At 47.0% G+C, this 13,086-nt stretch overlaps 1 protein-coding gene across 4 annotated transcripts; it reads left to right on the plus strand.

Annotated features, from left to right (window-relative positions):
* The first annotated feature begins 224 nt into the window (after positions 1 to 224).
* Positions 225 to 11,962, plus strand: MKS1 (MKS transition zone complex subunit 1). 4 transcript variants are annotated; one of them, XR_004161786.1, is made up of 16 exons: positions 225 to 399; positions 1,394 to 1,491; positions 1,691 to 1,819; positions 2,118 to 2,222; positions 2,631 to 2,739; positions 3,531 to 3,587; positions 4,403 to 4,445; positions 4,960 to 5,022; positions 5,781 to 5,851; positions 6,605 to 6,674; positions 7,941 to 8,048; positions 8,545 to 8,678; positions 9,575 to 9,657; positions 9,738 to 9,835; positions 10,312 to 10,565; positions 11,311 to 11,962. XR_004161786.1 is itself a non-coding variant. In XM_031556427.1 (15 exons), the coding sequence occupies exons 2-15, from the start codon at positions 1,427 to 1,429 to the stop codon at positions 10,428 to 10,430; spliced, it is 1,254 nt and encodes a 417-aa protein (XP_031412287.1). In that variant the 5' UTR covers positions 225 to 399; positions 1,394 to 1,426; the 3' UTR covers positions 10,431 to 10,811. The 4 variants fall into 4 exon arrangements, 1 of the variants encoding a protein (XP_031412287.1); XR_004161788.1 differs by having other exon boundaries at positions 11,601 to 11,962; XR_004161787.1 differs by having other exon boundaries at positions 11,604 to 11,962.
* Positions 11,963 to 13,086: the final 1,124 nt, after the last annotated feature.

Below are 13,086 nucleotides of genomic sequence, written 5' to 3' on the forward strand. Positions count from 1 at the left end.
CAGCCAGGTGGGTGGCCGTGCCGGGCCGGGCCGGCTCCCCGCAGCCGCCCTTCCCCGCCCCCTTCCCGTGCCCTGGTTGCTTTTTCTCTGAACGCGTTTCCAAAACCGCACCCGGCGCTCGAGCCGTCTGGCTGACCCGCGCCCCGTGCATGCAGACGGACCCTTTGCTGGGCTCCGTGAACTTCTGTGGTTCCGACTGTCTTGAAGAAATAACTGAAATTTACTCCCCTGTGATGCTTTCAGTTTGAAGTGGATCTGTACCAAAATGAATCCGCCTGCCAGACTCCCCTGGACCGGCAGTACCACGAAGAGATCCTGAAGCTGGAGAAGGCCGGAGGTCGGAAGAACCACCGCATCTTCACCTACACTGATCACGACCGATTCACCAACCTAGAGGAGGTACCGGCTGGTATCCATGTGGCAGCGCCAGGCCCACCACAGAGGGGTGTTTGTGGTTTTGTGGCAGTGGCAGAGTGTATCCCAAGAGCAGAAGAACGTATTGCTTCTGCAGGGCAGCTTTGCTCGGTGTCCCAGACAGGATGAGGTCTTCACACTTCAGAGCGATGGGCAGGGACAGCTTGGAGGCACTTGGCTCTGCAGAGCTATGTTGTTACAGAAATTGTCAGCTGGCACATTGCTGACCGAAGTGAGAATTCTGGACACTGACTGTAGTCACAGGGCACAAGACTCAATTGGAGCTGCGCACCCCGAGCAGACTTGCTTGCAAGTTTTCTGCATTTTCAGATACGTAGTTCTTGATGGTTATCTCATCTCTAATCTCATAATACTGCTGAGTGAAGCCTAACAAAGCAGCTTTTGATATATCACTGCAGTGACTCTTGGAGTCAGCCTCTTAATAGTTATGATGTCAGACAGTGGAAAGCACAGGCTGTCAAGGACATGTCAGAGGGGCTGGGATTCTAGGATCTTGGTTGTCTGCAAGTCTTCTTTGTTCATTGAAGTGGCAGAGTAGCAAGGACTTTATCCCACAGGTTGGGCTGTCTTTCTGGTCCTTGTGATCAGCAAGTATCTTTTAGTTTGCATGCTGTTTGAACTGGCAAAATCTAGTAAAATTCCACTGATTAACATAATATGTAAACTACTGTATATATATATATATATATATGTGCAGATATCAACAAAGTTAACAGATTTTTGTGCTACAAAGACAGGTTGGTAAAATAGTAAGGGAAAGATCACATTTATAAGTAACCTGTTGGGTGGAGCTCAGCTGTGCTTTGCCACAAGAGCAGAGAAGGAAATCTGCAGTCTTTAAGCATACTTTATACTTGCATAAGTATAAATACTTATTCTGGCTTCCAGGGACAGAGTTGCATTTGAGAAAAAAGTCCTGTTATAATTAAGCTAGTTCTATTCTGTTTCCTTCTTCCAGCACTGCCAGAAGGTAACTGACTCAGACTGTGAGATGCCATCATATCTGGCAGAGAGGATGGCCAATGTGAGGAGGAGAAGACAGGACCGTAAGCTACTGTGAGTTCAGACTGAGGCTCAGAACTTGAAGCAGGTCTCCTGGTGTCCCTGCTGCAGGGCAGCCTGTTCTGTGGAAGCTGTTGGCTTGAGCTGTGCTGGATTCAGAATCTGGCAGTTTGATTCTTCGCTGGGGGGTGCTGTGCCAGGCTGCTGGCGTGCGTTCTGCTGACCATGGGTTGTACTCTTCTGTTATTGACAGAGAAGCGAGTTCTCTCAAGTCAAAAATCATCACCTGGGAGCCCTCAGAAGAATTTATGAAGAACAATCATGTGATTAACACTCCTGTTCAGACTATGTACATCATGGGGGACTTGGGACCTTATGGGAAGTAAGTAAAATCCTGAAGCCATCCTAATTTCCCAGAAGCAAACCCATCTCCTTACTCAAATCTCCCACTTCTCTCTTTAGCTGAGGGAATTCCAAGCGCAACTCCAGCTGCCTTTTCTCTCTGCTTCTTACCTCATTGGGGGGTAATGAATGTGTCCCTCCAAAAGGTTTTTTTAACTAATGTAGGGAAGTATGGGTGTATTTGTGCCTTCATGTGCCTTCACAGCTCTGCTGTTCCAGAGCAAGTGAGTGTGTGCTCTGTTGAGACTTCCTTTGTGTTTCTTGATGTCTTCCATTAGGCTTGGTCAGAGGGAATATGAGCATGTTCTTTGTACAATCAAGGTGGATGGCAATGGGGTGATCACAGTGAAGCCTGACTTTACTGGCACCAGAGGACCCTACTGGTGAGTGGGGCAGGGCTGGTGCTACTCATGGGGCTGAAATTGCTGTCTCTTGATCAGCAGGGTGGCTCAGCCCTTAAATTGAAGGATATTATTAAGATTTATTCCTGAGGTATCTAAGGCTGTTTCATTCTGGTGCTTGATGTCATTGTGCATGTGATGTTTTGGGCTCTGGAGCCAGGCCCTAGGGGGTACAAGCTGTGTGTGCACCGGACAAAAAACTGAGACTCTTTTTGAGTCATTGATGCTGGCAGGCGCTTAGCAGTGAGGAGAGAGCCGTTAGTGCCCTTGTGTTACCACACAGGCCTTGCTGGGGAGATTGCTGGTTCAGGATGGCACAGCTGGTGTTGCTGCTTGGGGCTGTTTCTGTGTAATGCAAGAGTTTTTCTCCGTGTGGTTTGGGTTCTGCAGGATTGAGCTGGGCGGACAGAAGCGAGAGTTGTGGAAATATACCATTGAGAATGCATCTGTGCAAGTGCAGCAGGAGGAGGAGGAGCGTGAGCAGCGTGTGTTCAGAGATGTAAGAACTGGTCTCCACTGGTTATATTAACCAGTCCAGATTTGACGGAGGGATCTCAGCTTCTCATATAAGACGTAATTGTAGACACCAAAAACTGGCAAAATGAATGTCACTGGCAGCGAGTTTCATCGTGCCCAGTGATTTAAGAACTCCAAGAAATATTCCCTCATTGCTTCATTTCTTACTCTGGGCAGATGGCCGTGTCCATTTGCCACTGGTATTAGTCTGACCACTGACTGCAGTTGATAGATGTAGTCAGAGTTGATGCAAAGAAACCACCCAAACTCATGCCTTTCTAGTGTGCCCTGCCTAGGGTTTTCCTTTCCTTTGGGGCAATGGGCAAACCCTTTCCTTCATCTTCCTGTTGCTGCCTGTGTACTCATCAAATGATTTCTTGTTACCTATAATGACTTCAGCTGTTTAGATCTCATTTTGTGCCTTGTGTTTTAGTGTTAAATTTGTAAGCTTCCCAGTTGTTTTTGTGGTCAGCAAGGGAATCCTAACTTACCTGCACTGATCTCCCATTATGTTGTTTGAGATTTGCTGATTACAGCTTCTTTTTGTGTTAGATTTAGCCTGGTGAGGTCTTCTCTGAAGCTGGTTTCATGTGCAGTTAGCATGTTTTCTTTTGTTTGATTCTTATGTCTCTATATCTGCTGTAACAACAAAAAACCTGTTAGATAAGTCCATCAACAATTTAATTAGCTTTTAAGTTACGATTTTTTGCACTAATATAAGTAATAACATTTAATCAAAAATACACTTTTTCTTATCCTGTTCTGTATTTTCAGCTGTACAGTCGGCACAGAGAGTACCTCAGCAGCCTGGTAGGCTCAGAATTTGAGATGGTGAGTCCCAGCAGTGCTCAGCAGGGATATGGTGCCCCACTGCCTTTCAAGGCTGCTCTCTTGCCGTTTGTACCACAGTCTCAAAGATGTCCTTGTTCCTGAGGTGCACTGGCAGCTTTTACTTTCTGGCCTCCTGCTGAAAATTGTGCAGAAAGGTACTGATTTCAAGGGATATTGGGGCCTGCAGAGGTCAAATGCTTCCGTCAGGCTTGCAGCATACTGAGCACTGCATGCATTGCTGAAGAACTTAGACTGTAGTAAGTTAAGGAAAGATGGTTTATGTATTTGGGGTAGAGATTGCTGTTAAATTCTTGAATGTCATATGCATCTGTGTATCAATTTGTTCATATAAACAGCTCTCCCCATCCCTCAAACACATGCACAGTTTCCCTGCTCACTAGGTTATCCGGACTGCAATCTTTTATAGCAAAAAAGTCTTGTTTGCCAAAGTGGGCAGCACTTGGGTAACACAGCAGAAGAAACAGGACCATGATTTCATGATTCCTGCAGTTGACTTCTCACTACATTTTACATCCATCTAGAAGTCTGTCAAAAACTGATTTACAGAGCAGTGAACTCCTGCAGGATGGGAATTTAGTCTTTGGGGGGAGCCTTTGTCTGGGAGGAGCTGTCACTTCTGGAAGGGATGTCAGGATGACATGAGAAGTGATGACTCCTCCCTAACAAGCGAATTGAACCACTCAAGTACAAATATTTGTGAAGTATCCTCGCGAGACCTTGCAAGGAGGGAACTGTGTGAAGTTCCACCAGTGGTCGCTGAGCCCTTTCTCTTGTTTATCTGCTTGTTCTTACAGACACTTCCTGGAACACTGCGGCTTTTTGTGAATGGAGAAGTAGGTGAGTCTCATTGTGAGCTGTAACTGTAGGGGCAAATCTGCCTGCTGGGACAGGTGAGGCTGTGAAGGGTCCAGAGATTCCTGGTTCATGGCCTGGTCCAGAGTAGGTGTTTCTCTAGAAACCTTTGCTATTTCCCTCTTTTCCCCTGCTCTTGCAGATTAATTTGTTGTGTGGCAGTTGCAGGTTAGAGGTTACAAATGCTACAGCTGTTCTATGCAGACATACAGATATGAATAAAGGACAACAGTTTGGGGAATTTAGTAGACGTTATTAAAAAGGGAGCAATTAAATATGTAACCTCTCTAGTCTTGTTAGTTTCATGGGGACGGGCTAGACTTGAGAAAGAATCATCTCTTAGGGCCATATCTGTTACTTTAAGGACCCAGGCCTTTCCCAGCTTCCAGCAGTAACATTTTCCCCAAAGTGGTTTGGGCTGCCTCTCTCAGATGTCTTCAGTGAATGCTGGAGGAGTTTATATGGAAGTGAGTGGCTGAAATTCATTCTCTTTTCTCAGTTTCAGCTCAAGGCTATGAGTATGACAACCTTTATGTTCATTTCTTTCTGGAGCTGCCTAAACGTGAGTATTCGTGGTTCTAGCCATATCACAACCATATAAGGAATAAAGCATGCTTTGGCTTATCCATCGGATTAGCTTTGCTAAAGGATGATAAAACTTAATGTAGGGGCTGGGATCTAATCTGAAGTCTTCAGAGCTGAAGTTTTGCACAACTTGATGGTTTGGAGGAAACAGACTTGCTGGGGAACGTCAGCATCTTCCTTTTGTGTCCCTTCCAAATTTGGCTGGATTTGATCCCTGGGCTTCTCAGCCAGTGATGATGGTGTCTGGCAAATTACTGCAGGTTCATTCCTGGTGCTGCAGAGAAGAGCCATCCTGTTTTCTTTGTCTCAGCAATGGCCTTATCTGATTTCAGTGCCCACCACGTGTGTTTTCACGTTTTGTGCTGTTTTCAATTTTGGCTGGTAAAGTTCCCAGCACTAACATGTACATCTTGTTTTCTATTTAACCCCCCTGAAGCAACGGCCCTGGCTTCCCACTGGTTATGCCCTGATGTTTGCCTGAGTAGATACTGCCTGTGCTAATAAGTACATTTAGATAAGGTTGTAGTCTTGTGGTAAGGTAGAGTTGGTGATGTCATAGTTCCAGGGTGATCTGGGGAGCAGTCACTGTGTGGAACAAGATGGAGCAGAATGCATGTAGGGAAATTCAGTGTGGTGAACATCTGGAGCTGACTTTCTCCTTCAAGCAGCTCTGGTATGAGAGTCCTTCCTCTCACCCAGAGCATTCACCACTGTGCTCATGTTCTCTTCTCCCAGACTGGTCAAGCCCCGCATTTCAGCAGCTGTCAGGAGTGACTCAGACCTGTGCCACCAAGACAGTGGGCTGGGTAAGGACACTTTAAAACCTGCAGAGCAGAGTTTGAACAGACATTCTCTGAGGTGAAACGTGTAACAAGCTACAGATTTATCCACATGACAGCTCCTTCCAAGAGCAGAGCATGTTAGGAATCTGCCTCATTCTGGTTGTACTTGACATCTTACACAGTATTGCTGTGTTCAAATTAAAATTCAGAGCAGTTTCTGTAACCTCACTTTTTTCTTCTTGATGTCTGATTGCTTTTGGATGTTTGATTTTTGTGTGCTTTAATACTGAGAGCTAATGAAGCATTGTTCTGATTGCCTGGGAATGGAGTGCACAGAGTCTCTGAACTGATTTCTCAGAATGATTCCCTCCTCCTGTCTGGGTAGTTCAGTAGCTGTCTCCAGCTCTGCTCTTGGATACAGCCACATTTGAATGTTATCAACTTTCTGGTGTTGTTTATGTGCTCTAGTTTGGATGCTATAAAATTCATTGTCATGCAGTACTTCAGTAAGAATGTTGTTTGAGGTGTTCTGTAAAGACCGTGGTGGTGTGTAATAGTTATGCAAATAGCGGAATTGTCTTTTGAAGTGTGTTACTCTTTCTTTTCCATTATTTTTAACAGCCTGTTCTATTAACATGGCAGTGAGAGTGCATGCAGGTCCTTGGGACGTCATTACTTTTGTCTTTTATCTTTTTCTCCTGCAGTCTGTGCCCCCTGCAGTACCAGTGATGAACTCTCTTGACAAGGAATCTGACCTCTGTCCTGTTCCTTTCCTAGGATAACGTGGCATACTTCTGCTACCCCTTCACTTTGGAGATGTTTTTTACTCAAGAGGACGAATCAGAAGGCGTGTCTCCTTGTTTCTCTGAGATATGAAACTGACTTATCTTGATTGCATTGTGCCACTCAATATGTTGATGCTTCTTTGCCAAGGAGAAAGGACAGGTGTAAACAAGGGAATCAGAGAATTGTAGAATATCACTGGTTGGAAGGGACCCATAAGGATCATCAATTCCAACCTCTAACTCCACACAGGACCACACAAAAGTCAAACCATTGTTCTAAAAACATTGTCCAAATGCTTCCTGAACTCTGGCAGGTTTGGTGCTGTGACCCTTCAGGGAAATGTTCATTCAATGACCATGCTCCCCATCACCACACAGTCTCTGCACCTCTGCACACATGCTATTTTATGCCCTGCCCAGCACTGCATTGCTGTTTTTATTTATTGCTTTGCTTCCAGCTTACAGTCAGCTTCATCCATTTGCAGAACGACTTGGATCTTAGTTTGTCTGTCTCAGAATGCCTGGCGTGTTGGTCTGCACTGCCGTGTCTGTCGTAATGCATAGAAGGGTGGCTTTCTGCACTGGAGGAAACAGGCACATTTTTGTACATAGCTAAAACTCTGTGCTGAGTCTAATGTTTGTAGACACACTCAGTGACCTGTATAATCTTTGTATAGTCCATGTCACTTGGAAATTTCCTGCTCTGTTTTCAGCAGGGCTCCTCTGCTTCCTTTTCCTACTGCTTCACTGTGTTGCTGCTGCTGCTCAGTCCTCACCAGCCTTGCTGCTCTTTGGTTTGCAGTCATTCTGGGCAGCTTTGCAGAATGTCTTGCCACTTGAATCTAACATATGCATCGAACCATCACTAACAAACTTTCTGTCTAGAATAAATATGATGAGTGTGTTTCACCATGGAGAAAATAAATGCTTGGAGGCCTGTAGGACATCCAAGTTAATAGTCCCCAGCAGTGATCATAAAGATCAGAAATAAAAAGGCTCCTCTGTTTTTGCATCAGTTGTTTGCAGAATATTGTCATAACTGCCCAAAGACAACTGAGAAATCAGTTTAATGATTCTCAGAGACTCAACAAAACAAAGATTTTTTCCCAGTTTTTTTAGCAATTTAGGAATGTGTTTTCATCCTCAAGTCTGAGGGTTCATCTTTTACATGAAAAAATAATCATGGATACATCTAGGTTTGTCATTTTGGGGGAAGTAGAGAAAGGGCTCCTTGCTAATGGAGTTTAAGTGTTCAGGAATTTTTTTTCTCTCTGATGGTCTCCCTCTTCACCATTCAAAAAATTGTAATCTGCACCCTTTCTTTGCAGACTGTCTTCCTCAGTGGCCTGTTCTCTACTTTGAGGTTCTGTCCCTGGATTTCTGGCAGAGGTATCGTGTTGAAGGATATGGTTCTTTGGTGCTGCCAGCATCTCCAGGTAAAAAAAAACAAACGTCTTTGGGGCAGCATGTTAAGTGTAGGGAAATGGGAGTTCAGTGGTTCTCTTTGGAAAGCTGCACCTAGTTCTGGGAGGCTTCACCTTTGCATTTTGAAATGAATGGTTTGCTGTCTGTGAAGCAGCAAAGAGTGATGTGATGTGTCCTGCACCTTCTGCCATGTTGAGAAACATTGTGTTTTGCTGTACTTGCCCTTCCAGTGGTTCTGTTGGAGAACTGTATGTGATAAAGCTCTGCATGTCCATCTTTACAATAGCAGTAGGCCCCTCCTGTCCCATGTGAAATCCCAGGCTCACAACTAGTCTGACATCATCACATAGTAAAGGGGATAGTTTCAGTGCTGGCTGTGTGGCTTGCTCATTGGAAAACCCTGGGAATCAGTAGGTATTCATCAGTAGGTATCCATACATCATGATGTCCTCTATGACTTTGGATTGTTGGTCAGTACTGCTAAATTGTCCAGTTGTCTTGTCTCAGGTCTCCACATGCTCACCATCCCTACCTGGCGCCCTGTAGAGCTGGGTACAGTTGCTGAGATGAGGAGATTTTTCATTGGTGGGTCTCCTGAGCTGGAAGATATGACCTACGCCAGGATACCAACAACCTTCAAGGTAGGCTTAGATATGGGATGTTGCTCTTGCTGGGAAATGGTGGATTATGCTCTTAGAATCACAGAATCATAGATTATCCCAAGTTGGAAGGGGTCCAAAGGATTATCAAGTCCAGCTCCTGGCTCTACGCAGGACTACCCACAGCTAAAGTGCATGTCCTGTGTCCAGACACTTCTCCAACTCATAGAACCATGGAATCATAGAATGGCCTAGGTTGAAAAGGACCACAATGACCATCCAGTTCCAACCCCCTGCTGTGTGCAGGTCGCCAACCATGAGACCAGGCTGCCCAGAGCCACATCCAGCCTGGCCTTGAATGCCTCCAGGAATGGGGCATCCACAGCCTCCTTGGGCAACCAGTTCCAATGCCTCACCACCTTCTGCGAAAAGCTTCCTCCTAATATCTAACTTAAATCTCCCCTGTCTCAGTGTAAGACCGTTCTCCCTTGTCCTATCACTGTCCACTCTCATAAACAGCTGTCCCGCTTTCTGTTTATATGCTCCCATCTCCAGCAGCTCCAACTTCAGCAGTGTGTTCCGTGCCCAGCAAGCCTCTTAGGGAAGACTTCTCACTATCTTTGTTGTCCTCCTTTGGAATCTCTTTAATAGGTTGATGTCTTTCTCCTATTTTGGCACCTAAGCCAAACACAGTGCTCAAGGTTGAACCTTTCCCCCAGCACTGCACTGTCATCTTCCAGTGGTTAGGTCCTGCCCTCAGCACAGCCTGAAACTGTCTGCTTGTCCCTCTGACGTCAGTTTCTGTTTGAAGCAGGGCAAGGAGTGATTCTGTGCCTGCAGGAGTGCTTGTCCTGGTGGGACACACTTATTTCTGCTGGGGTCAGCCTGCTGTAATAGGTTACAGGCTGTAGGTACTCTAACTTGTGCTGTTTCTGCAGGGAAAGCATCTGAGCCGCTTTGGTTTTCGCACAGAGACAACAGGGAATGTCACGTTCCGGCTTTACTGCCTGCAGCAGTCCAAGTGAGTGCAGCAAAGTGAGCACAAGCTCTGTCTTGTGTGCTGTGTTCTTCCAGCCCTGACCTCGATCTGTACTTTTGCAGAGCCTTTCTGGAAACCAGTGCCTTGAGGCATCGCATGCAGAGTGTTCTGGACCGGCTTGGAGGCTTCAGCCAGCAGAGCTCTGTCTACAATGTTTTGGGTAGGGCCTTCGGTATTCCTCTTTGTGGAGGGCCTTTGGCTCTCTTTTACCTCCTTTTTACAGGGTGGTCAGGATATTTCAGGAGAATCCGTTGCTGGCAGTGGAATTATCCCCCACTGTGAGCTCTGTCTGAGTTAAAGCAGAAGTCTAATGTTCTGATCTGACATTGCTGGAAGTTTGAGGAGGCATCAGCCCTGAGCAGGCAGGAGGGATACTCACTCCATGAGGGCAAAGCCTGGGCTGGGCTGCGTGGTCTTGCACCGAACACAGCTTGTGGCTGCGGTGCACAGGGTCGATCTCTGATCCGTTACGCAGAGAGCAAAGACAGTGCTTGGAAGTTAAGAGGGCAGCAGCAGGCAGGTGGTACTTAGTGAGACTCCTGTTCTGAGAGGTGATGTGCACTGGACAGAGTTGTCCTTCCACTTCCCTGTGGCTGTCTGATGCATTCTGACTTGCTGTCATTTGCTCTGTTGCAGAGGCTTTCCAGCGGGCTCGGCGCCGGATGCAGGAGGCCCGTGAGAGCCTTCCCCAGGACCTCATCAGCACCTCTGCCTCCAGCATGCAGCAGCCACCAGAACCCAGACTGACAGACTGACAGCCTCTGCTGCATGACCTGGGGGCAGCCCACACCTCTCTGACAGACGCTCCCAGTGCCCGTGCCCTGAAGCACTTTGAAGCCCTTTGCAGTTCTGTCTGTAGCACATCCGTTCTGAGAATCGTGTTTCCACAGGTATGCTGTTGTTTCAAGGCATTTTGTTACCAGGCCCTAATGATAGAGCCAGTTGTTCATGTTTCTGCTGTGCAGACTAAAATACTTACATGAGACCTAAGAACTTTTTGAATACTGAATTGTAAGTGATTAGAAAAATTTCAAATCTACTTGACTTGATAGATTTACTTCTTAAAGAAGAGAGAGATGTTGAAGGTCAGGGTATGAATGTTGTTTGAAATTTAATTAAATGAGTAATTAACTTAATGATAGTTGTCATCAGCATTTGTAGCTCTAGGACAGTTTTCAGTAAAATCAATCTGACCACCTGTGATTTAAGACTGATTCATTCCTCGAGAAAGAGGGGGGTCCTCATCGATGGAAACCAAAGCAAGGAAAATACATGTGACAGAGTCCAGACTGGAGGAAAAGGTTACGTTCTGTATTTCTTTGTGTCTGTGGAATTTCTGGCTCTTCCGTCTGCAAAGATGAGCAGAAGGACTTTGGGAATACAACTGAAAACAGATATTCTCTTTAGTTCATAGAAGAGCTGGGTTGGATGTTTTGCAGATGAGAACAGATTGTAACATTTGCACAGCAGCTGAACTTTGAACTGTTAAGCTCTTCGTCTGAGCTGCGGCTCATTGCTGCAGCTCTGCAATACATTGCATTGCTTCCTGGGGAAGCATGTTTACTCAGTTTTTACCCACTTTCTTCTTTTCTCAACCTTTATTGCCCTATTTTTGTTCCTGTCTCATGTTCACAGGAGTGAGGCTACCTGCAGACCAACAGTGATAGGAAGAAAAATCTCAGGCTGAGATCACGCAGGGCTGAGTGCATCTGAAAAGCCAGAATTTACAGGCAGGACACAAATAGGAACTGGTTTCCTCCTCTTGTTCCCCATGTTCCTCCCTAACAGGGGATGGCTGTCGAGGAGGAGGTGCAGCACATAGATGGGCTTGGGATCAAGGGGTGAACTTGACCATGGATGCTGTCACTTACAAAAGAGGATTTTGCTTTTGCTTGCCTACCTCACCTGCTATCCCTCCTTTTCAGCAGAAGAGCTGCCAGCCTGGATGAGGAAGCATGGCCTGTTAGCACAGCAGTGTCCTTGGCCCAGCACTGGGTGATGTCTCGTGAATGAGTCAGCTCTCCAGTCTGGGTGATGTGATGTGGCAGATAAGGCATGATGGGTATGAATGCTGAGCTCTGGAATAGCAGAACTGAGGCTTCTGTGGTCCCTGGGGATATGGTCACAATTCACAGGGACTGACCCACACTGTGCACAGGATGAGAAGTGTTCATGGCATACAGAGCTGCTCAGTCTGCTCAGCCTTCTACCTGTGTTTCATGGTTCGTGTTGTAGCCCTGTATGTTTATTGCCAGTTCACAAACAGTAATTAATTTATGTTGGAGTATTTCTGTGTGCTTATCACTGATAGCTGAATCACATCTCTCTGAAGCACTGAATCAGGTCTGAATTAGCTGGTCTGAGAATGTCCATTTTGTTGGGATGGCACGGAGCGCAGAGGACAGACCCCTCTGACGGGCCTATGCGTGTTGCTGCTGGGCTGAACAGTAAGGTTATGAGCTGCAGTGAAGTGTACACAATAACACAAGTTTTGATAGTTAAAACCCTGATCTTACAAAAACGTAAGAGCAAAATTTAAACATAAAACCCAGCTATAACCAAAGAAGCATTCCTTCAAAGCAGGACATGGGGGGTGATTTGCACTCTGCTGCTCACAGCCTCAGCCAGGCACAGCAAAGTGCTGCTGTTCCTAAAGATGTTTTGGGGAAAGCCTTCAGTGAGTGCTCTTTGAATGTGCCCTTTTGCAAATGAAATTACAGCATTTTCATATGTGGGCACACGTAGGAAAATGTCACCGATCTTCTAATCGGAACTGGCAGCTGGTGCAGGGCTGTGTTCAGAGCTCACACAGACGCCCGGCCGGGGGGAGCGAGGTCGTGTGTCTGCCAGGTACACACAGGTCACATCACAGATGGCAGATGGGGACAGACAGAATGGGGGGACACCGATGTTTCCGGGAGGGTGAGGGTGTTCCCTGAGGAGGAGCGTCCCTGGATTCTGCACCTCTGTGGCCATGCGGACTTGAAAGCCAACGGGAGGGGCAGGGAGCTTTGGGCGGGAGGGGTTACCGGGAGTAACTCCCTGGGAGCAGCTGGGGGAGCCGGGGTGCTGCGAGCTGGGGGTGGAGGCGGCGGGGCAGGGGAGCGGCTCCCGGCCCGTGCGGGGCCGAAGGCGCTCGGAGCCCCGCAGGCCGCTCCGTAAATAGACGTCGCAAACAAAGGGCGAGGGCAGAGGCGTCGGCTCGGCGGAAGAAAAGGCTGCGGGCAGTTGGCAGGGCTCGCAGGATGCAAAGCGGCAGCCTCCGGAGATCCCGGCGTGAACAGAACAGAAAAGGAAAGAACTGGAAATGAGTCATTTGCGCGATGGGGGACGGCTTTGCGCCGCCGTCAGATCCCGGCAATGGGTTTTACTCAACAGAGGAAGACGCGAGGTGCGATAACCACAAATCGC

The sequence above is a fragment of the Meleagris gallopavo genome, chromosome 21, assembly GCF_000146605.3.
Source record: "Meleagris gallopavo isolate NT-WF06-2002-E0010 breed Aviagen turkey brand Nicholas breeding stock chromosome 21, Turkey_5.1, whole genome shotgun sequence".
Lineage (NCBI taxonomy): Eukaryota > Metazoa > Chordata > Aves > Galliformes > Phasianidae > Meleagris > Meleagris gallopavo.

Coding starts and splice junctions, on each gene's coding strand:
- MKS1 (XM_031556427.1), top strand. CDS start 1,427: ATGCCATCATATCTGGCAGAGAGGATGGCCAATGTGAGGAGGAGAAGA. Junction 9,658..9,737: donor TACTGCCTGCAGCAGTCCAA/GTGAGTGCAGCA, acceptor GTACTTTTGCAG/AGCCTTTCTGGAAACCAGTG. Junction 9,836..10,311: donor CTCTGTCTACAATGTTTTGG/GTAGGGCCTTCG, acceptor GCTCTGTTGCAG/AGGCTTTCCAGCGGGCTCGG.